The sequence below is a fragment of the Manacus candei genome, unplaced genomic scaffold (genome assembly GCF_025592945.1).
Source record: "Manacus candei isolate 608988 ecotype Guabito, Panama unplaced genomic scaffold, ASM2559294v1 h1tg000014l, whole genome shotgun sequence".
NCBI classification, from domain to species: Eukaryota; Metazoa; Chordata; class Aves; order Passeriformes; family Pipridae; genus Manacus; species Manacus candei.
Genome location: NW_026138062.1, coordinates 19,133,046 through 19,157,265, shown reverse-complemented (window position 1 = coordinate 19,157,265; position 24,220 = coordinate 19,133,046). Strand labels below are relative to the sequence as shown.

The window sequence follows — 24,220 nt, the reverse complement described above, 5'->3', positions numbered from 1 at the left end:
GTCCATACATACCTGCTGTAGGGTTACAGTCACATATGGATGACTTAATGAAAAAAATCAGATCCATAGATTGCAATCACTGAGGTCTAAATTAGAGCCTACAAACAAATTTGCTCAATTCTGAAATCAAAATCACAGGTATTGTCAAGTACAGTGAAATCACCAAGATTCAGTAATATAGCATGAAGGGTTAGTTTGGCTATGGTTTTTGTTTGCTGGGAGGTTTTCCTTTGTTGTTTTCTTGAGTTTACTTTTTTTTTTTAAATAAAACAATTTATACAGTATGTAGCACAAAAAGCTTGCAACATTCTTCAAAGTCTAAATTAGTTTGCTAGTGAACAGGTACCAAAAAAATTAAATTTTATTACATGTAGTTTAAATTTAGACAGTACTTAAAAGCAAAACCCCACCCAACTTTCAGTACAGTATATCCCTTCCCCTCTGAGGGAACCAACGTAATCTGAAGTCACTCAAGAGGGAATTATTTCCATTAAGCATTATAAATATTGCTTGAACAGATTACACAAAGTACATATTACAACTTATATTAAAATATACCCAAATATAGAGATTTACTCCCAATTAGTTTTGCTAGTAACTCCTTTCCTCAAAAGTCACTTGCCTAGGCTTTGAGGATACATTATTTTTGCACACTTTAAGCACTGGATACACTTGGTTGATTACACACAGCAAATGGTCAATTCATTCAATATCATGCAAATGCAGTAAGAAATAACCATGCCATTTGCTTCTCTATAATCCCAGGGAGTTAATGATTTAAGTGACATCATTCAGTGGCTCTGACCCCAAAACGTAAACCGAACACAGGAGCAGGCAGTGCTGGAACTGAGATTTCCTAGGCTAGAAAGGTAAGTCCATAACACCGGCCAGTGTCCTTTGCATACCGCAGCATTTCCTGTCTCAAATCTCGAGCTGGTTCCACCATCCAACTTGGTTAAATGAAGGTGAATATTTTGCTTGACATTTGTACATCAGTTCACTCTGGAGCACTGAAAACATTTGTTTTCACAGTGGCCTTTCACGTCTTCTGGTGCAAGAGACCACGTAACGCTTGCTGTACCCGTACAGTTATGGCATCCTCCTGTAACTGCAAAAAACCTCCCTACCAGCACCGTAACTTACAGCCTCATGTCAGTTCTTAAAGGCTCCACATTTACTGGCTTTAGCAATGAATTCCTTTAGCAGTGGACCATCCATTTGCCAAAATGCTGTAGTTTGTGTCACTTCTGTCAAATGATTGACACAAAACTTAAAGCAGAATTCCTCTAGGTCCTAAACAGGGAAGAAAAAAAAAAAAGTGTTATTCTCTTTGTTTTCATCACAGAAAATTTCACTCAGTCACAAGTGCCCATATATGCTTTATTTTTGCAGAGAACTGGACAAGCATTAACCCAGTGGCTCTCAATGGTTTGCTCCCCAAACAGTCACTACATAAATGCAACAGAAAATAATAATTCTACCCATCCATGTCACTATGTAAATGCAGTTAGAAGGGGAAGTAACCAAAATCTGGTTCTTACTATATAGTGCAGTCAAAAAAATCAGCTGTTTTGAGCAATATATATTTTAAGTTCTCCCACTTGAAGATTTTCATCTGCATTCAGTAACAGCTATTAAACTCCAATACAAATAGAAGATCTCAGGGTAATGATACATAGTGAAGACTGTGGATGAAGAAAAAATTCCACTCTTTCATTCCATAATATAAACTCAAATGTTTCTGTAGGGTTGCTTGACCTCCCGCTTAGCTAAGGGCTTAACTAAAGTCTTGAAGTTACATGGCAAAAAGCCTCACAACCGTGAGTGCACCCACATGATGTCAGCCCAAAAGGATGTCTTAACACAAGTCACTGTCAATATAAGGACACTTCCCACTCAGACTGAATATTTCCAAGTCCTCTTTTGAGAAGGAATCTACTCTGTGATGCAGATCTAAGCTGTTATAAGGACACTGCAGCCCTTACAAAAGGGCAATTCCCCACACTGTTCCCATTTCTTTATTAAACATTTGTAGGACCAGTACTCTGTATGTGAGAACACACCCTTCCTCAGCTGCTCAGCAGACTGGGCACTGCAGGAAGGCATAACAAATCTGCAGAGCTCTTTAAGCCACATGAGGTATGAAAGACTAATCATGTTTTCACTTAAGGTCAATACTGAAAGCTACAGCAACTGCGTGTGCTAGTGGGAGTTCTTGACACAACAATAATATAAAAATATATCCTGGCCTAAAACCAGGCATTCTGAAGCTGCAGATCTTGACTTGTGTGGCATCTGTGCAACAAAAAAAGACAAGCTTATTAGAACTGAACACTGATGTTTTGTATTTTTTTTTAAATAACAGAATTAACTAGCATTTTAAAGAAAATTACATCATACACATTAGAATATTTTGCACTGCTTTATTAAAAAAATTCATATTCCAAGTCAATGCAACAGAAGCATACAGTAAACAGAATTATTGTAGTATTAGTAAGTAACTCTGGAAAATTTAAAGTTCTGTATTAAAAAAAAGGGCTGAAATTCATTTGCAGATGAATGCACTCCCAGCAAACTGTACTTAATATAGACTTAGGTGAATAAAGGCACAGCTAAGGATTATTTTAAAAGCCAGCCCTGACCTAATGATAGTCACTTCAGCCAGTCACCAAAAGAAAGTGTAGGAGAGTTTCACGTCATGGAGGTATTTTAAAATCAGTGAAGCAGCTTCTTTTAACTGTTGTCTTCCAGGCCCACACTCCCTTGGATGAACTACATCACTCAAGCAAATTCAAGTCCCCAGCTAACACTACAGCATGTAAAACCAGCTTTTTTATAAAAGCCCAACCCCTCAGGGTCACCCATTCTCTCCTGGAAGCAGTATTTGGGTCTATACTTTTCACTTGATTTTTAATTTCATTTAGCTAGTGAGGTGCAGACAAAGCATAGTAACTGGATTTCTTATATCCTTTACAAGCAGAATCAATCACAAACTGAAGATCTGTCCTGCAAACAATCTTGAGGCTAAAGTATGCAAATCTTCTACTTTTGATGAACTCCCACCAAAGATATCATTCACAGTAGAGCTTAAGGCACAACAGACACTAACACAGCCCTTTGGGTAAGATATATCAAACAAGCAACACACTGCAAGACTCTGAAATAAGTCAGGGCAACCCACATGCCATCTGCTTGATACTGAATACAAGAAAAAGCAATGAGTTGATTTACTGAGTACCAAAAAACCGCTTTATAAGCATACGTAGCAAGTTAAAAACCAACCAATGGCTGGTTTTTAAAGTTGCCAACACAATGCACAGATACTACACTGACCACAAACAGCCAAAGCAAGCCCTGGCATACTTCCCCATTAGTTTTCAAAGCTGCATGTTAGTGGTCTAGTAGTGAAGTCAGACATCACACAGAGGGAAGTTTCACCAGCCTTCCCCCCTTTCCGCACACTGTTCCTCCCTCTTCAACATTTGTAAGGCCCATGAAGCAGTTCTTAGTTTGACATGTCATTAGCAGACAGAGAAAACTGGAACTGTATTTGACTGTAGCTAAACAAAACAAAAAAAGCCAACAAAAAAACATCCCACCAACCAAAAAAAAAAAAAGCCAAATGCACCCAACCCCCAACCTACCATCATATGTCATCACACACAACACACAGCCTTACAAATAAGTAACTTGAAGGCTTACAAGTCTGCTTTTCATAGTGTTTTCTATGATATTTAAACCCTTCCCTTGTTTCAGAGTTAGTGTTTTTATCCTCAGAAATATCTGTGTACTAGCTCACCTTCTCAGAACTGGTTTACAGGGAAAAATTAAGATACATCTCTCATGGTAAATACAGTTTTCAGAAGTCCAACATTCTCAAATTCTGAAAGTGGCAAATAGCATTATCTGACAGCGAGTGGGAGAGCTTATATGAAAATGTAACTGGCTGCCTTTCTCCATAGTTTAAGTCAGAAACCAGCCACCTATTTAAGAAACTGGACTTTAGAAGTTTACCTCTGCATCATATCTCACAGCAGCAGAGAGCAATGAAAATGCATTTTCCACAGTAATTCCTCTCTTGATGATGTGCTGACACAGTTTTTTCAGTCTGTTTTCACAGTACGAAGTAGCCAAATCCAAAAGCCCTGCAATTAAAACACCACTGTATTAGTTAGACGTAATGATCTCTGCTCTTTCAGCAACAATTTATGCTCCCAGGGTACAGACTGCATCTGTATTCTGTGTGCAAAGCTCTGAATCTCTATAATGTGATTTTTGCAAGCAGGTCACTACTCAGAAAATGTACACCACACACAAAGAAAGGCCTTTTATAACCTCGCACTGCAATCCTGTTAATCCGTGTAAGCATGAGAGCTGTTCCTCTGATCTGCATACCTAATGCTCGCAACAGTGTCACAAAACAGGCACCACAACATGAATAAAACACTACTAATATCAAAATATGGGCTTGAATTACATCTTGCTGTAATTGCTCTGCTGTACAAGTTTTCCCATTAGATTTACTGAAATTATTTGATAATTATGTCAAACAATAATTGACTCAATTTAAATATGTAAGTATTTTAACCCAGAGAAATAGTTTCTCTGCCAAACTTGAAAAAGTTGCTCATAGTTTATTTCTAAATGTGCACCACTTTTGCTGTATTAAGTTTGCTACAAGAGTCTTTTAAAGACAGCTTAATTAATCACCAGTAAAATGCATTATAGGCTAGACTAGAAGCCTATGTTTATACACTTAATTCTGCATCCCCTGTCTCAGTTTTCCTGGATGCTGCTTTCTAATACAATTGGACTGTAAGCAATACCTATTGCATCTTCAGGCGGAAGGTCAACACTGTCTGTATACAAGTACTCAAGAAAGGCACGATACACAGGATAAGAAAACTGGTCTATTTCTATCACTTCCTTCATATCCTCATTCCAGTATGACTGGAACATTGTTCTGAAGTGTTCACACCTAGGAGACAAAGACATCATCTGGAACACTGTTATACAAGCACATAAATGTTACATTACAGCCCCCCTAAAATCCGTATTTGGGGCACTGTCATATTCACAGATTTTTACCACACCCCATCACAGACATTTCATTCCTAAAACTATGGACTTTGTTATGCATTAAGATAAAACTCTTATTTTGTCTATGCTACAGAAACATCTATGTATATATTTGCAATCAGACCAACTTAACAGAATTTATTATCCTGGGAACAACAAACAGGCTCAGTGAAAAATGAATGTGGACCGCTCCTTTTATAGTCACTTCATTTAAAGTGATTATGGATACACAGATGCTACACATCACAGGTTAAGGGGTCCCACCCTACCCCTTACTTTTCCCCCCCCCCCAAGATGTGATATGAGAGGTTATTCTGCACAAATAAGACCTGCAAAACATGACCACTACCTGATTTTCAGAACAGCTTTGTGGACATAGATGTACTTTCCATCCACACGGAACTTTAGATCTGAGGTTTCCGGGCTGTCAAACTCTTTCTTCAGAGACTCTGCTACTGTTAAAAAGTCTTCATGCTCTACAGAAACAATTTAAAAAAGAAAACAACATATTAAGCATCCTAAATGGAACACACACATCTCTAACTAAAGCTAGCAACTACTCTAAGAGCACATCAAGGAAAACAGATCAGTGGCAGGGCTCCACTGGCTCAAGTGACAAAATGGGAAGAATGAATTAATCCAACAGCACTCCCTGTTGGGAAGGGCTATTCCATGACAGCTACAGGCAGCAGTTCTCATTCCATCCCATTGCACAGCTGTAGCACAGCACCAAGGAAAGCACCCGGAGAATTTGTTCTCCACATGGGCACCACCCATGAAATTTGCAGCCTCTGGGTAGCTCCATGCTAGCACTGCTACCTGCAAACTCTTAATCTTCACACTGCTGCTTGTGGGAGTCTGCAAATATCTCTGAACTCACTTGGGACATGGGGTACAGCACTCCTGCTGCACTGACACGGTGCGAGCTGAGCCTAAAAAGTAAGGAAACATGTCACCACTTGGTCACTTCCTTGTGCTGGCAGACTGCATACAGCCTGCAGGTTGGTAAGGTGCTTGCCAGGGCTCGTTAACATGAACTATCACTGACACCATTTACTCAGTTTACTATTCAGCTATGAAAACACAAAATACAACAGCAGTGCTGTTGAAGAGATAGTAGACACTGTGTTCTTGGTACAACCAAGGACACAGGACCTCAGCAATTTTGGAAGTGGAATTAAAGGGATTAAAGCTGAGATATCCCAGTTCTCTCTATTAAGGCCTATGGCACTGGTCCAACAGAGGTCCCACTGTCTCTAGAAATCATACAAGAGTTGCAGCACAAGTTGCCTAAGGTTTCTGGTAAATCAAGAACTCTGAAGTTTTAGAAAATCAAATTTAACCCATTATTTGAAGCTTTTGCTGATGCATCTTAAAAATGTGTTTCAAGACACATGGTTTCTAAGAAGTGCAGGATGGAAAAGAAAAACAAATGGATTTCCACTATCCTGGGATGTGGTCTGTGTCTCATGTGTCCCACAGCACTGCACATTGTTCATTCATATAAAATCCACAAATCACTCTTCACCATTAGGGACAGCTAAATAGTATTTAAAAAAAGAAATACTGCTGTAACAAACTCCTCAGAACTGACAAGTTACATTTGTGCCACAAAAGACCATACACTCCTCTGATTTACCTGAATCATCCTCAGAAGCTGCATCTCATCTGGGCTAACTAAACCATGCTCCAATCCCTCTCCATTTGCTCATGTGATCTTTTTTTTTCTAGGTCATCAGCTTAGCTTAAGCTATGCAGATCAACTTTCACTCCAAATACCTTAAGTTCAGTCCTGAAAAAAGGCTGCAGATTTGTACTTCACCACAGCCAGTCCTGACTGACTAATTTTTTTGGCAGAGCTACCATAACTGGAAGTAAAACAATAACCTTTAGACAGAGTTAGTTCTTGCTAAGAAAACAAAACACCATAAAAAAAAAAAAAGGAGTTTTTCAATCTCTATCACTAAAAAGTTGAAGAAGGAAAACAAGCATATGGAAAACAGAGATTAAAAATGCCCCCATAATTAATGCCTTTGATTTAAATATTCAGTAAGTAAGATTATCAAAGTAAGTAGGGATAAATCCCCAAAGGGCAAGAGGTGTCAAAATGCAGGTAACAGAACTCAAACAGCTGGTTATACTCAGTCTGGGAGTAATTCATAAAACCCAAGAACTTGAAAGGTACTGAAACTGGGGAGATGTCATTTAAGCAGCCCTTGCTATTAGCAAAAGGCAATAGACTGAACAATGCTCAGACCTCTACACAAAGCAAGACTAACACATATTGCAGAGGATTAGAGAATGGAGAAAGTGAGAAATGGGATAAAACAAGACTCAGATTTACTCAGCAGCAGACCATTCCAAGCAAATCTTCTCTCTCTTTAGAAAAACTATTGCGTTTTCCTCCACAGATGGGATGCTGTTACCTGGACCTCTACAAACATGATAACATGCTAAATGAGAAATTAAGACAGAAGCTGGTTTAGGAAAAGCTACACACAATGATAAAGTCTGAGTATGGAGAAAAGTTACTTAGGATGTGATCCATCCCTCCACAAAAACAATTTTGTACAGGGACTGACAAAATTAGGCTCTGTTGTCAACATGAAAACAGATTAGATCTCCTAAATGATCTTATGAACTGAAGTGGCTGATCTAAGATGAAACATTTTTATGTTCTGAACACAAAAACACCCTCAAGTTTTCCAGGAAATCCAAGCTAAGAGATTTATAGCATATTTGGGGTCAAGTAAGAATTAGCAGCATGTTTAATGATCCAGGATTCCTTCCCAGTCCTGAGTAGAAGGTCAAACAGCTCAAATGTAGGGAATACACAACATTCGTGGTGCAAGGAAAAAACAGGGTTCACTCTTGATGTATACTGGCAAACAGTCTTGTTAACCCTACTCTGGATCCTTAGCTGCCAAAATAGACTGTTTTCTTTAGAAGAAAAAAAAAAAACTAGCTGCCAGTCCTCCTTGAAACAGCAACCTGCCACAGAAGAGGTATCCTGTACTAACCACTAAAATGGACACAGCACTGGCTGCCACGTGGGAGCTGGAGCTCACCTACTGACAGCAGACGCCACATAACAGCAGGGGTAGCAAAGCAAGCAAACACATCGTCAGTGCAGGCAAAGTGGGTGAGGTGGGGGAAGGTCACGGACTGCCCTCGGCACTGGCCCCACATGTACACCTGGCCACTCTGGGTCTTGGCAGCTGACGTGTGAGCAGAGTGGCAGGCTGCAATCTCCACAACCCTGCAAACAGAAGAAACCTGGTAAGACACTTACAGGTACAGAATCAAGTGACTTTCCAAATGCCTCACCAAAATAACAGCCAATCAAACTACACATCTATAACCCCGTACTTGTTTTTCTGTCCTGCAGCAATGTCGTACTGTTTGAACACATATTAAAAACACACAATGATATTTTCAGATTGCTTGTAGATGTTATTGTAATCAGATATTGCTTTAATTATGTCATTCTCATCAGCTGACTTACTCCCATTCTTTCATGACCATGGGAAAGGGATGAAGAAAAACTAGTTTTGTTTTTCCCCCTTAAAACCAATGCATGTCAGACACATTCTCAAGAAAAAATGCTTATGGACTTTATGAAACTTCCAGTTAGGAAAGAATATCAGGAAAGTTATACTACTTAGATCGTCACTGAGCACTTTTCAGAACTTCTTTCAAACAGACACGGTAAAAACTCTCTCATTTTGAGATTAAGTTCTGATGTATTTTCCAATAAATACTTTCTACTCCCCTTCTGATTTCTGTAGATAGTCAGAGATCTCACCCACTGCCCATATTTCTAATTTCTTATTTTGCTGTTAAGTTCCTCTTCCTCAACACTGAAATTCAGCATGAACACAGGCAGTGCTTCCTTTGAGGAGGGGTGAATACACACATCCTAACTCCACATCCTTGAAGAGCCATGGTTCTTTTCTAAATAAAGTCTATTAGTCTTTTCACCTACCTCACAGAGCCCCTTCAAATATTAGGGGTGCTGACACTCATTTATCTATTCTGTTCTTCTGCTACTCAAGCAATCCCTATCTTGCTATCTGAAACATTACAAGAACTGAGAAGAAACAACTCCAACTAAAATAGCCTGAGGACACTGCCAGTGTTTCTGTTCACGTGATAAGCAAAATACTGGGAGGTTCCAGTATTAGTTCAAAACAAAAGCTATGCTTTCCTGTTTTTTCTCCACAGTAAAAATTCAGAGAATTTCATGCTTTTGTGCCAGAAAACAGATCAAACTGGACAAATAAAAGGCTTTCCAAGCAGCTTAAGAACATACATATTGAAATATTTGTTCCTTTACAGAACAATATCCATGAAGTTATATTTTTAGGCAAAAAACTTTAGCACAAAGTCCAAATTTTAAGTGCAAAAATTATTTCAAGACAAAATACAGAAAGAATCTATATCACTTTCAGTATATGTATCAATAATCTCTGCCAGAGACAGAAAACTAATCAGTTGTTTTACACTATTACCAACTCAACCTCTATGCAACATTAAGACCTTTCAGCATCTCTGCAAGAGACATCACAGAGTACTTATTTTAATGATAATCAATTTTCCATCATAACTATCTACCTAAACTACTTCCTTCCCCAAACTTTCTTTCCTTAGCAGAACAGATTCTTCTTTTTAGAGTAACTGTACTACACTTTAGAAGTATAGCAGAACATGCACTATTATAACACATTTATGGTACACATACAGTTTAGTTACAGTACATGTACAAGGTAACACGTTAAGCTTACACTTAACATCAAAATTCAGGAAGCTGACCTTCACAGTTGTTCCTTCCAAGCAAATAAAAAAAATGAAGTCTAAAAGTTCCTTACAAGCTATATGTGCAATATTCTTCAGGACAGCACCAAATGCCACTTACTGAGGAACTGTCACCAACATTAGATATAAGAGACAAAAGGGTTACATAAATAAAAAGATCAGGGGAAGCAGCAGTAACACGCTTCATGGGAAATGACAGCTCATCCGCTTATAGCACTGTTTCCGAGGGAGCCAAGTCAAGCAGGATGAGTAAGTTCAAGTGACTTCTCTCTCCCTCACATTCCAAGTAGAAGTTCTATGGTATTTTCTCCCTCCTTCAGTCATTGAACACATGCCAGTTTAACTGTAATCCCATGCCTGAGTTCACATACAATACTAAATGCAACAGTTCTCCTTAGTTCACTCATGAAATAAATCGCCAAGAGAACAAAGTTGATCTATCTGCAAACATACGCATTTCTCTCCCACTGTTTTTTTTAAAGAATATTTCATTTTGTTTCATTATTGTCAGTTCTTTCACAGAAAAAAAAGCCTGACCACAATAGTGGCTTCTATTGTGTTGGTTCCTTTCCTCTTCCCCCCCCATTTTTGAGCTCTTAAACACTCCCAGTACTGTGTACCTTTTAACTTTACGTTAAGTGGGAGAAACAGCATAAAACAGGAATGAATTCCCTGAAAGACAGTTCAGAAATGGAGGAGAAAAATCAATCAGAATTGTTTTGAGATTACAAGTCAAGAGATTTATAGACTAGATATGTTTGCAAGCCAAGGAACATTAATCTATAGGTATACACAAGGACTCAAGAGAATGGGACTGAGGTCCACATTTGCAGGTGAACAGCAAAAGAGTTATCCCAATCATGAGCATAAAAAGAGTGCTGAAAGAGGGTTGACCAGGGTTAGTCTCATTCTTTTATGAATCTAGGACACTAAAAAGCTATAAACTACTAACTGGTACTACTGATCAAAAGTAGTATTAACTGTCCTTAGCTCAAGCAACCTTGCAAACTGAGTTGTGTTTTCATGGGTGGTTACCGCCAGCTTTTCAAAAATTGTTTTTCCTCACATGTCATTTCTTACAAAGGTGCTGTTTCCTTCCCCCCTCATTCATTTTTTTTTTTTAATGTAAGCCTCAATACAAGTTAACATCTTGGCTTATTGAGTTCATAGCTCCAGATTTTTAACCAAGGGAACTATATATAGAACAGCCTAACAGTCATTCATTATCTTTCAGTATCAAGATACAAAGTATGCTTACCTTCAGTGATCTTTAGAGACAGAAAAAAGCACTCAGTCTATTACAAACATTAAGTTATCATCCTTTCCTATGCTTTTAACATTAACAATAGAAAAACAATCTACCAAGTCCTTCACGTGCGTGCTTCCAGTACTAGAGACCGCATAACATGCTCAGACTTATCAATCCAGAAACAGCTTCAGCAAGATTACCTTTCTTTTTCCATCATGATCTGCACCGGGCTTAGCTGGTTACTTTTATTGCCAGTTCCCAGCTGCCCGTAAGTGTTAGCTCCCCAGGCATAGAGCAAACCCTCATCTGTTAGTGCTAGTGTGTGCGCATAGCCACAGGCAATCTGTAAGTAAATGTAGAAGCGTTACTACCAAACAAAACAGATGAGAAACAAAAAATTATCGCACCCATTACTTCAGGCCATGTTAAAAGTATCTCAGGCACTCTTCACTCAGTGCTACACAGTGTTACTTCTCAGTACTTAAAGCTAACACCAAGTGTGTTAGCTGTAGGCACTGGAAAAGTCCCAACTTCATTAATTTGATTGATTAACCCCAAATAATTTACTGTACTCTGGCAAAGTCTTCTTGGTCGCTAGTTACTTTCAGTTGCTGACTCTTCACACAAGGAACAGAACTTCATCACATCTTGCAATACTCTGAAATACTTTCAGTGATGCATATTTTGAATATTGTACAGCATGAATACTCTAACGATGAGAGCTGCAGTTCAACAGCCAACAATCCTTCAACCCAAAATATCACAGGCAACTCCACAGAACCTTACTAAAAACCCGAGAAATCCAACCAAACCAAACTAAACCCAACCACCAAACAATCAAACCCACACTCATGACTCTAACCTTCCTTCTCCCCTCACTTTTGAACGACTAATTAGAATACTGACATAGAACCCAATTTGAACATTTTGTTACCCTTCTTGTCTTTACCTAGGTGCATCACTCAGCTTTGTAACAAAGATGCAATTTGTATCCCTTGAATAATTTACTCATGGTTACACTAGCTAACTTTAAATCTTTCCAGGCATTTACAACAGCAAATTTTACAGCTTACTTGCACTTTTTATAAGCAAAATATAATTCCTAAGACCTAAAAAACCCTCACTATTTGAACTGCAAAGTCTAGAGGCAGGTATAATATTCCAAAGATATGGTTTCAGCGCAAGCTAGCAGCAGGAATGCATTTCCATGTCCATGTTAGACATACCTGGAGCACGCACACGCTGTGCAGCGCTGCCACTCTGCAGGGTGTGAGTTGATTGCCGTTGTTTCCCAGCCCCAGCTGGCCATTGCCATTGTAACCCCAGCCATAAACCTGATGGCAAAAGGAAAACAAAATTCAGCCACTCTTCTCCAGGAGTACAGAAGATTTAAGACGTAGTATCAAGCACAAGCTAAGTACTTCTTATTAAAAAACCGTATGCTATTTCAAGAGCAATATAGAGAAGGCTGTAAGATGTTAAATATACTGCAATGACTGAATGCATTCAACTTTTCAACTCTGTATTTACCTTTTAAAGAAGCTGTCTAAAGTACATGCCTTTCAAGTACTAGGAATTTTGGAATAAACTTACTTCAAAATCTCTCCCACAGCATCAGAACTTTAGTTAACTTTTACACCATCCTTTCTCCTTATTACTTTTTTTTCCTTAAGAGAATGTGAATTTAGTTATCCTGATCAGCTGATTAGTTTAAACTGAAGTCAGCAGTTTAACTTTTCCTTTAGTGGACAAATCATGACAAATTATGTGCAATGAAAAAACTCATCTCAACCTCAGGGACTTTTACAGTCCCTCCATTCCCCAAGAGATGTTACACTCAGTTTGGTGATGTGTAGTAAAACTGAGGTTCATACCTAGAAGCAAGACAGCACCATAAACTTATCTGAAATGAAAGAGTTGCACAATACTAGGGCAATGTTCAAAAGTCTAGTTTTGCTGCTGGCAACTAAGCAATGTGTTTAAAACCCACGATCAGTCAGCATACTGTTGCAGAAAAATTAACTGTTTAACTGTGCATGCTTTAAAAAAAAAACAAACTGAAATTAACGTAACAATTTAACGTTATTTATGTTACATAATCATTTGAAGTATGAAGATGGACATGCCTAATGCAACTGCTCAAATTCTTGCTGTTGCAGACTTAGTAAGAGCTGTGTTCCACTACAGTTTTTGCCATAAGAAGTAATGTTTAAAGACAGTATCTCCAGTTAATTCCAGCATTTTCCTTAAACTGGTCTCACAGAAATTATCAGTCTAACTCTGCCAATACAACTCTAATTCGAGCACTCGATGTCAGCATTCCTCCACATTCAGACACTAACTTGACAAGTTCAGGTAACAGAGAATGTGAGAACGCAGCAGCAGTGCTTACCTCCCCATTGTTTACTACAGCCATGGAGGAGGTCTGACCACAAGCAATGCCAACTACAATTTTACCCTGCAAACAGTTTGAGACTCGGCGAGGAGTTGGCTGGTTTGCCGTAGATCCAGATCCAACTTGACCACAGTTGTTATAGCCCCAAGCATACAGCTGTCCAAAAAAACAACCAAACAAAACCACACAGTTTAAGCCTCAGTAATACTAATGATAGCAATAGATGATAATCTTCCTGGAGTCAGTATAAGATTGGGTAAACTATCCTATTTAATAAGCTGAAATGCTTAAAGTTAATTTTCAACAGCTGAAAGTTATAAACAGCAATAAAACTGACCTAGCAAATATGAATATAGCACTTTTTTCAGCTTCTTGCTACACAATCAGAGCATCCGAGTACAACAAAAACCAAACGGAACATATTTCCATATTAAATATTACTCAGACTGTGAGACAAAAACACAGTGATTGTCTTCATAATTTCATGATACCAGAAAAAGGAATGTCATTTGTTTCCCAGACAAGCTGAACTCCCCAATTTGGAGTTTAATTTTCTTCACAGAACTCTAAACCAGGTTGTTGCTGGACATTTAACATACCTTTTCTACACCTTTCAAGAGCTGTGAAAGAAGACGGATTTGTCAGCCCATGTTTCACAGTAGCTACATGCTTGTACACAATGGCATTAACAAAAAAGCACTATCTCTGTCAGTTTAAAGTTAACACAAACAAAAATAGTTTCCTTTCATCTGCAAGTCAAGAATACAGGAAAGCAGCTTGCTATTAAAAAAACGTATAGCTTTATACTCCAATACAAAACTGCCTTCAGTTTTTATTACATGCATACACACCCACAGCTTGGCACAAAACAGTTTTTGATAGTTCATTCTCTCATGCTTCACCCAGTTCAAAAGTCCACCTTGTTGGAAACATCTAGCCACAGACATGCTAGCCAGTACAAGCACACTGACAGGTACCCCAGTGAGAAGTTGGCACATCCCTTAGTGCCAGAAGCTACCTGTTTACTGCAACGCCAAACCAAAAGTCAGTAAATAAAAACAAACACCTCCATTGCCACCAAATAAACCCCAACCCACCAAAGACAAGAAGAAAAAACCCACCCACCAACCCAACTCATTTAGCATGTGTAATATGAACTAAAGAAAGCATTAGTCCTTTGCTTTTTGTTACTTCTAATTGCTGGATCTTTGATTCCTACTGAGTATTTGAAGATGCTCTGTAAAAGATGTCAACTTAAATAACAGAAAATACTGAGGTAGAGAATCTCAGAACGTAGATCAAAATGCCAAAGAACTAATCAGTTTCCCCTCTCAGAAGCATGAATGTCTGCACTCCTTTAGTTCTATCATTAAAATATTCTTCTAAATTTGCACTGCATTAAAATGGCACTAACTGTCCTAACCAATTATGTCAAGTATTTCCACAAATACTTTCAACTTCAATGTCTCTCTGAGGCTTCAGATAATATCAAGTCACAGGTTTTTTTGCAGACAAATCTTTCTGTAAATAAATCCGCTTAACACATTTTGCTGCTTCCAGTGTAATCAATTCTGGTACAGATAAAACAGAGCACAAACAGACCAAGTTACTGCAAGGCACGCTAGGGATGGATTTAGAACACATTAACTAATCACGATGGCAAGCAAGCTGGAAATATCAACTCCACAGTAAACACAAAGAAACTTCCCCACTTCCACAGATTTCCAGCATTTTACATCTATTAAAAGAGACAGCATGGCCATCACAGGCAGCTACCACACAGCAGCTGGCATCACTAGTATAACTTACACATGAACACGTTCCCCTTCCTCCATACTCACCAAATTTTATAGTTTAACCAGATCAAACATGACAGCACAAAATCTTTCCCAAGCTAGGCTCTTCTTTCAGATAAAACAAAGACCACTTAAATTAATTCAATCTCTCTTTCCTACCCTTAAAATACTTGTATTACTGTTGCACTATCATTCCATACTGAACCATAACACAGACACGCTCAGATTACCATAATGAAAAGAACTGTAGTTTGCATTTTCACTGTTAGAAGGTTTTAAAATTAGAACTCCTCTTTTGTTAATGCAGAGTTGAAACCAGATTTTCCTCTGTGCAGTAACATGCAACCCACATTGGTCAAATATGACTTACTGGAAACTCAGCGTGTTTCCCATGACACATGGCCTTAAGCCACGTAAACGAACAGCATAAAGCAGACTTGGATATAAACCAAGTGCTCTTCCATTAGCCACACACAAAGGTACTCAGAGGTGTGCAGAGCAACATTCTTTTGCAGTACCAGTCTACAAATCACGAATACTGCAAGAAACCAACCAAATGCTAACCAGTAAATACAAACAACTCAATTTACCCCTTAACTAACAGAACTGCAAGCAAATAAATCACATTTTTCACCTTACGAACCATTCTTTCACCTATAAGTGGCACAGCTTTCCGGCCTCACCCTGTGAGACATACAGCAGACAAAAGACATAATGTTTACTGAGCTTTTATTCCCTTGTTTTTGTGGTTGGGGTTTGGTAGTTTGTGGGGTTTTGATTTGTTTTTCATTTTGGGTTTGTTTAGGGTTTTTTGGGGTTTTCTTAGTTTTTTTTAAGTCTGCTCTGAAGAACAGGACACCCCAGTTTGAGGCAGCAGGAGAAAAGGTAATGTTTGTAACTACCCTGTACAGACAAGTTCAAACTGTAAAGTCACCTACACTATTCACTTCAAGAAGGAAATTAAGAGATTTGAACAGATTTCAACTTACGTCCCCATCCAACGACAGCGCCATGGAATGATGAGAGCCACAAGCTACTTCCACCACTTTCTTTATTAACAGATTTGTGCAAACTTGAACAGGAGTAATGCCCTGATTGGTTGTGCCATTTCCAAGCTGACTGTAACCATTATGTCCCCAAGCATACACTTCACCATCTGCAAAAATATTTGTGATGAAAACCACCGAAAAAATTCCAAGGAAATTAATACAAAGTTCTAAGATATCAGCAAACACCAAGATGAAAGTGAATGGATGTTAACAAATAGTGAAATTATTACAAGAATCATCTGTATACTAAAAAAATTATATACTTCCTTTTATACATAAATCACAGTATAACCTCTAGATTTATTGTGGAAATGAAAGTGCATATGTAAAACAGAGTATATCATAAATGACAGAGTGAAATGCTACAAGTGCAACCTATTACAAAATCCACTTAGATCTACTTAAGACTCATCAGAGCCCCTTAGTGTACATTACCCAGTTAACAAGTTAATACAATTACACCTTAATCCATTCCTGTTAAACGCCAGTGGAAACTTAAAATCATTCACTTTTGTTTCTATACTCAAGGTTAATTTTCTACCTTCAGTACAAAGTACAACATGGGGTCCACTTCCATAACTGAGACTGGAGATCTTCTTTCCACATAAGGCTTCTAATTTCTTTGGTACTATTGTGCTCTGATTATCTCCAGTTCCCAAACAATTACTGCAATTCAGTCCAAAAACAAATACCTGAAAAAAAAAGGAATATTCACTTCTAACAATTTAAGCTCAGGTATGCACAGGTCTTCATAAACTGGGGACAGTTTTACCACAGACCGTCAGGGGTCAGAAACTTCCCACATGAAAATTAACAACTACAGGAGTCAGCATTAGGACACTTTGGAAGTTAAGTGATGAATCTGAATTATTCAGATTCATGCAGGCCTGGAAGTTAGGCTTTTTATTTGCAGGAACCGTACTATTCAACATTACATCCAGCACGTTTTGAAAAACGCAAAATTTCACACAAAGCTTTTGAGAAGCTGCTCACTTACAAATATTCAGTGGACTCTGAAAACAAGTAGTTGTAGAGTGCATTTCCCACCTGACTGCAGCCTCACCTCATCGTTGTGCGTTATGTAAATAGCTTCATTGGCCGATGTTCCAAACACACACGCCTTCCGAATGGATGCTATTTCTTGAGGTGACAGTAAGGTAAATATTGGCCACTTGCCTACATCCACCATGATGCCGCTGTGTGTCATGAGGGTCCTATGAGCAGGATGACATTGCTATAACAAAAAAAAAAAAAAGCCCATTAAAAAAGCATATTTTGCACTTTTATCAACAGGCAATAAGGTAAATTCCTTTATATGGAAAAAAAGACAGGTGGTTCTAAGAGTAAACACCCTGTTCTGTATGAAATACATATTTCCATGTATTTAGGTGAACAAATAGCAAGTCACTAGTAGGTCACTGGAAGAACAGACCTTTTCTTAGCAGAGTACTGAAGTAAACTGTATTCAATATAACTGAACATCTGCTGTTCTACAAGCAAACTTACTGAAAAATTTGTCATCTAGCAAATATCCACTGGTGGTCGAGTGGAATTCTGAGGGAATTTTCAGAGGTGATTTCAGTTGGAATTCAAATTTATAAAATTTTCAGTTATGAAATTTTTTATATCCCTACAACTTATATATGCCATGTAAGCAAGCAAATGACATATATGTGAAACCTGCAAATAAAAATGAGGCTGGAGCTGTTGTGCACATGACCTAAATCTGCCATCTCTTGTGCAATCAAAAGCTCTTATTATGGTCAAAAAATATTTGTCAGAGCAGGAAAGCATGAGGCAAACTCATGAGTCTGGGCAACTATGCAGTGATATATATCAGAGAAAAGTAAGTAAAACTGTCATAATCTCTTTTTTAGAAACATGCTGGATCTCACTAAAAGCTGGAAACATTGGTATAGAGGTCTGGGTATAGAGATCATTTTCCAATGAACACGGATGTATATAATCCATCCTTCTATAATGCTCCCTCTTCCCAGTTTCCTCAGGACAATTGCAGCAGCTCAAGAGCAAAGCTGACAGTCAGCACTAACAGAGAGCTCACCCAGGCATTCAATCCTGCACATGACAACTGTAACATGGCTCATACCCTGAAGGGATTCTGACACAATCTATGATCCACGCTCAGGGGTATCAGCAAGTCTTGTGAATCAGGAGAGCGCCAGGTGGAGAATTCCACAGAATGCCAGTGACAAGACACATAATAAAACAGTAAAAACCAAAGAGCTAGAGAATCATGCAACAGGTAAGAAATGCAGTCTCTATCTAGATAACTAAATGTTAATGAGAGCATGTCATCTCCTTTTCATTTGTTTGCTCCAGTGCAACCCAATCCCTCTATTCTTTGCTCTGTTCAGGTTACCTCTTCATAATGCCTGGGTATCAGAAATGGACAACAGCGAGAACACCTAGAGAGCCTCTTTCCCTTTGCTTCTGATACTTGGTTCTCAAAACTGTGCTGACAATCAAGACTTGGCTTCAGAAAACTATATAACACCAGCAGTCATTCCAGAAATAACAGGACATCTCTTGGAAGAAAGGAGTTTATTGTTTTTATTATTATTATTACTTTTTTTTTTAAAGTTTGAGAAACACTAAGGTCACCGTGGAAGTATGTCCACAAAAAAAACCCAACACAAACAAAACCCAGGCAGGGTTGCTTCCTGATCAAATTTCATAGACTGGATCCAACAAACCCAGGACTGCTCCACAGGCACTTCTCTCACTGAGAGCCCAACTTCACTCTACATTTCACATTTGACACAGGTCTTGAAAACACCTGAAACCTCCAGATGGCAAATTTATTTGTTGAAAGTCTACCTGATGCCAAGACCACAGCACATTCTACACAGCTAAACAGATTTGAATGCTTTTAAGCCTTCTTAATTTCTAGTCCAGTTACAAACACAGGTTAGTTAGCTGCTAAGATTTGTTACCTCACTTTGGCAAATCTTTTAACATATGACACCATCAATCAATCATAAGGAAACAGCAATGACTTGTTTTGAGCAGACCAAGTAACTGTCCCTTCTGACTTTACCTATTTAATTTGCCTCAGAGAAATACAACTGACAACGCACAAATGTGTCATTAAGTGGATATTAAGAAAAATATTTTCTTCTCTGAAGTTATTTTGAACATGCCCTGTGAATTTAAGACATGAAGACAAAATGTTATTTTGATAGAGAATGTCCTAGCAAATTAACAAGTTTTATATAGCACTCTGAGAACCTATTCTACTCTAAAGGGAACTGGTTTAAAATGTGCTGCCCTTCCTGATCTTTGCACTAGGTCTTTAATCCACTTGGCTTCTTTTCCCCTCTGCATGACTCAGTTAACCACTTCTTTGGCAAAACCTTTCCAAGCACTTCCAAAACCTTAGCAAGTTACACTGCATTTCCCATACCTCAAAGCTCAACCTGATATCTTGTCTGACAAACTAATACTGGCAGATAAAAGCTTTCAAGCACACAAGCCTTTCCAGGTTGAAGACATGAGCAATGAACTCCATCCACAGAAGAAGGACCTTACAATACTTAACAGGTGTTAACACTGCTTTATCTAAAACAATGCTGTAATCTTCAGCTGTTTCAATTGTTCGATTTCAACTGTTCCTACAATCCTAAAAAGTTATTTAAGGATTTCCCAAAGAAGGTTTTCAGTGATAAGTTATCTGCCACTGGCAGGTTAGTTTCTTTAATAAATCTCCATCCTAAAGCCTATCCAGGTTTAGCAACCAATGAAGAGTCAGAAAAATCCTTAAACCAACCAAACAACAAAAAAACCCTCTCTCACCTTTACTGTAATACATATTGTTTCTCCCCAAAGACACACCCCTTTCACCTCCTCTTCAGATATTAACTACTGTCCTTAGATTTCACCATTTGCTGGCATACCTATCATCACTCAGTTGCAACATTTCTACAGTAGCAAATGAAGCTACTTTTCTTTATGCTTATGTCTAAACGAGTGAAATAACAAACTTGAGAGTTCTGGGGCTTACACACGGACTACTGTTTCTTAACTTTAACTGTGAGTAGAAAGTTAATTCAGCTGCTTATTTTCCACAGAAAGTAATTGCCTAACCGAGGCATAAGCACCACCTTTTCCTCCCTAAAGATGCACTCCTCTACAACCTTAGACAATTTCTCATTTTTCGATAAAAGTTCTGGGGGACACAGGAAAGGGGGGAAAAAAAGTCTACAGTGAGAGAAAAGTATTTGGGGAATCTATTTTTTAAGTAAAGGACTGTAAATAGAGATGTAAATAGGCAAGCAATTCAGTGTTATCAAAACTGAAACCAAATTGACTGTAGCACCCTCTAAGACATACTTTCTAAAATAATAGACGCTCTCCGATACTGTGATTGACCTCTCACACCAATCACACTCAAACTTCATCCTCAACATTTGCCTGAATCTGGGAGGGAGCAGAGGGGGCAGACACAGGCATGTCCAGAGTTCCTTCTGGGCAAATCCTGGCTACAAAAGGCTGATGATCCAGGAGTCCTGTCACTGCAAGCAGCAGAATAAAGACACCCAGCGTCCTTCACTCACCCTTCCTGCAGTGCGTCAAAGAGACCTACAGTTGTTTACTTTTCCTGATAACCACCTGGGCCTGCACACACTGTGCAAAGACTGCACCTTAACTGAGAAATTTTTAAGTGCAGTGTAGTAGCAAATGTACCAGATGGAACCCAAGCAACGATTTTAACCTGCATGCTAATAGCTGTCTCAATATATTAGGTCTCAAGCTACTGCTTAGATTCTGCATGCAACAAGGCAGCAGTGGTTCTAAGGAGTACCTGTCACTTATCGACACACAGCTTTTAGGCTGATTGCAATTAAAAGCCTTATAGGCATAAAACTCCCGAGCTTAAACTGAGTGCTCTAGTTGCTTTTAGAAACACTGTATGTCACTTCTCAACTGTTAATTTCTGCTGCGTGATGCAGTGGTAAACAATCGTACACCACAAAGCTTCATTTCTGCTGCAGAATTAACCAGCAGAGGGAGTTTACATCAACAGCACCTCTTCTCACGGCTCTGACATCTCTAAAAGGATCCAACAACCCCGGTATCCAAGCAGGAACAGAAACAGAGAGGACTGCTTGAACTTCAGCAAGGCTAAAAATAAGCAAAAAAGGATGACTTATAAAGAGAGAAACTGAACTGGCCACATATTGTGATAAAAAAGAAACTAACCTCGGAGTAGTCACCAGCATTAGGGGAAAGACATCTACATCTGCTCACAATTAAAACAAGTCACATGCTTTCAGAGACATAAGCCCCTCAAAAATTCTGTACTCAACTGCTGCCTACACATTTAACATCTCACTAATTTGATTTCTAAATAAAAAGCCTGCAAGCTGACTCTGAGTGATGCATGCAGGCAAACATGGATCCCTGACTTGAAAAGACCTCCAAAATGGCAGCGTTTACAAAATGTTCTGTTAAAATGATTTTAGATAAAGTTCTACAGAGTTTATAGTTCAGCTAAATAAAGCAATGCTGGAGAGAACAATAGCCTAAATCAACATCCTACCGGGCACACAGTACTAATTGTCATCACAAAAAAAAACAATAGTTAACTCCTCAAAGATTATCCCCTTTTGACTGTTTGAACATAATTGCACATTTGTTTGTTTCACTCTTTCCTCAGGCTCCAGTGTTGCAGTTTATTCCAGCTGGGCAGACCTACTCCTGCACAAAGGGAAACTGCAGGCTCAGGCCTTCGTTTCTCCTAATTGTCTATGGGAATTATGGACAGCAGTGAGAACACAAAAGCTTGGATATCTGGCTTTAGAACAACACAAAGTGACTGGCACACTTAATCCTTTTTTAATTTGAAGTACACCTCAACTGAGGGAGAATTAAATCCTAGACATAACACTAATCTTCCCCATGTTTTTTTCCAGTCTGTTTGCTGTTTTGAATCTCATATTTCAGCACTGAGAAAGAACATGGAAACAATACATGCTATTAACATTAATCAGATGTGTGAACCAAATGATGTTACTGAGGCTCTCCCCCCGCCAGCAAAAAGATACTGCACTCCCTGAAATCACATGCCTTAACTTACTTTCCTTGGACCTTACATAAACCATGATTTCTATGGCAAAACCCATGGGTTCGAACCTCTGCACAATTTATTTTCGGATGCCTTTTATGAGCAATACAAGGAAGGAAAAAAGTGACTGACAATCAGACCTGCTTTGAGCAACCAGCTGAGTGAAATACAAGCAAGCAAAAATTAAACGTGACTGTTTTGCCCAGAGGAAACAACCCTTAATAGTACTTCAGGCATCCACCCACCACAATAAAACTGTAATTACAACCACAACATGCTTTTTCTTTTTTATGCTGAGCCGTTACTGTAATTTATCGAAGCTATTTACTGAGGACATCTTTTAAAGTAATACCTATATTTCAATCTGATGCATACAGAGATAAGCATTCAAAGGTAAACAATCATATTAAGGCTCTAAAGAACGAATACATCTTTCAAACATCTTCTCAAGTTTTTCCTAAAAAACTCTGTGCTTCAAACACATTTCCATTTATGATGTTTAGTACCTTCTTCTAGTAATCCCAAAGTGTGTCGGAACGATTAAAGCCCATTTTACTTTTCGTCAACAGAGGACAACACGCTTTCTGAAAGGGGTCATTGGGACTTTCTAAATTAGAACTCTGAGAGCCGCTTTTTTTTTTTTTTTTTAAAAAAAGGCAAGTATTCCTTCAATATTTAATTTAGGAAAAGAATTTTCTAAATTAGAACTCTACAATCTCCTTTAAAAAAAATATTCCTTTAATTTGGAGGAAGCGCGCTAAAAACCTGAAGAAACGCTTTAGCAGTTCATATAAAGCCCGGTGAGGAGAAACAAAAAGCACTGAGTTTTTCCTTTGCGTTTGTGTTTTCCCAACAAGCCGGATATCTCAGCCTTCAGGAAGCCGGCGACGAAAGCGAAGGATGAACCGAGGCATCACGAAACAGAAAAATAAAAATGAATAAACAAACAAACCACCAGAAGGCTGCAAGAACACAATGCATTAAGCGCGTACCGCGTTAAGGACACACAGGAAGAGGCTCCCAGGGAGCTGTGGGGAGGAACTCGCAGGCGGCGCGACAGAACGCGAGTGAGGGTGCCCACCGCAGCGCTGCTGAGGTGGGAAGGACCCTCTCCCTCTCCCTCTCCCTCTCCCTCTCCTCTCCCTCCCGCTCCGCACCGGCACCGCCACCGCCACCCCCGCGGCCCCTCGCCGCGGTGACCGCTCGGCCCGCGCTGCCCGCTGCTCTCACCCAGTGCCCGCGGCAGGTCCCGGCGGGCTCCCGGCGGGCTGCCCCCGGCCCCTCGGCGCGGCGCTGCCCCCGCGGTCCCGCCCCGGCGCCGCCGCAGCCGCAGCCCCTGCCCCTCACGGCCGTCGGGGCCGCGCGCGCCGCCGGCGGCGCCCGCACACGTGACGGCGGCGGGAGGGGGTTGGGGGGGGCAGAGCGGCGCCGCATCACGTGACTCGCCGGGAGCGGTGGGGGGGCCTCCCCCCGCCCTCCCTCTTGACCGTTCGCGCGCGCTTCGTCACGTGGCCGGGTCCGCCCTCCCTATTGGGCGCTGCGGGTGTGGGGGCACGTGACACCGCCCCCCTCAGCGGGGGCGCATCACGAGATGGCAGGGTCGATTGGGGTGGAAAAGGGCGCTGGGATCAGCGGGTCCGACCTGTGACCGAGCACCACCTTGTCAACTAGATCATGGCACTAAGCGCTACATCCTTAAACACCTGCGGGGGCGGTAGCTCCACCGCCATTCCAATGTCTAATCAGCCTGTC

At 39.6% G+C, this 24,220-nt stretch overlaps 1 protein-coding gene across 4 annotated transcripts; it reads right to left on the bottom strand.

Moving 5' to 3' along the window:
* Nucleotides 1–343: 343 nt before the first annotated feature.
* On the bottom strand, nucleotides 344–23,863 carry RCBTB1 (RCC1 and BTB domain containing protein 1). Of its 4 annotated transcripts, none has more exons than XM_051779318.1 (12): nucleotides 23,699–23,862; nucleotides 17,447–17,617; nucleotides 16,925–17,075; nucleotides 16,324–16,490; nucleotides 13,536–13,694; nucleotides 12,370–12,477; nucleotides 11,344–11,486; nucleotides 8,148–8,338; nucleotides 5,429–5,555; nucleotides 4,827–4,978; nucleotides 4,015–4,145; nucleotides 344–1,293 (listed from the first exon to the last, which is right to left on the bottom strand). In XM_051779318.1, the coding sequence occupies exons 2-12, from the start codon at nucleotides 17,588–17,590 to the stop codon at nucleotides 1,153–1,155; spliced, it is 1,614 nt and encodes a 537-aa protein (XP_051635278.1). In that variant the 5' UTR covers nucleotides 17,591–17,617; nucleotides 23,699–23,862; the 3' UTR covers nucleotides 344–1,152. The 4 variants fall into 4 exon arrangements, with proteins under 4 accessions (XP_051635278.1, XP_051635280.1, XP_051635279.1 ...); XM_051779320.1 differs by lacking the exon at nucleotides 23,699–23,862 and adding an exon at nucleotides 23,461–23,591; XM_051779319.1 differs by lacking the exon at nucleotides 23,699–23,862 and adding an exon at nucleotides 21,403–21,523.
* Nucleotides 23,864–24,220: the final 357 nt, after the last annotated feature.

Coding starts and splice junctions, on each gene's coding strand:
- RCBTB1 (XM_051779318.1), bottom strand. CDS start 17,590: ATGACACACAGCGGCATCATGGTGGATGTAGGCAAGTGGCCAATATTT. Junction 13,695..16,323: donor CGCTGTCGTTGGATGGGGAC/GTAAGTTGAAAT, acceptor TTTTTTGGACAG/CTGTATGCTTGGGGCTATAA. Junction 8,339..11,343: donor ATCATGATGGAAAAAGAAAG/GTAATCTTGCTG, acceptor TTCTGTTTGCAG/GGTTGTGGAGATTGCAGCCT.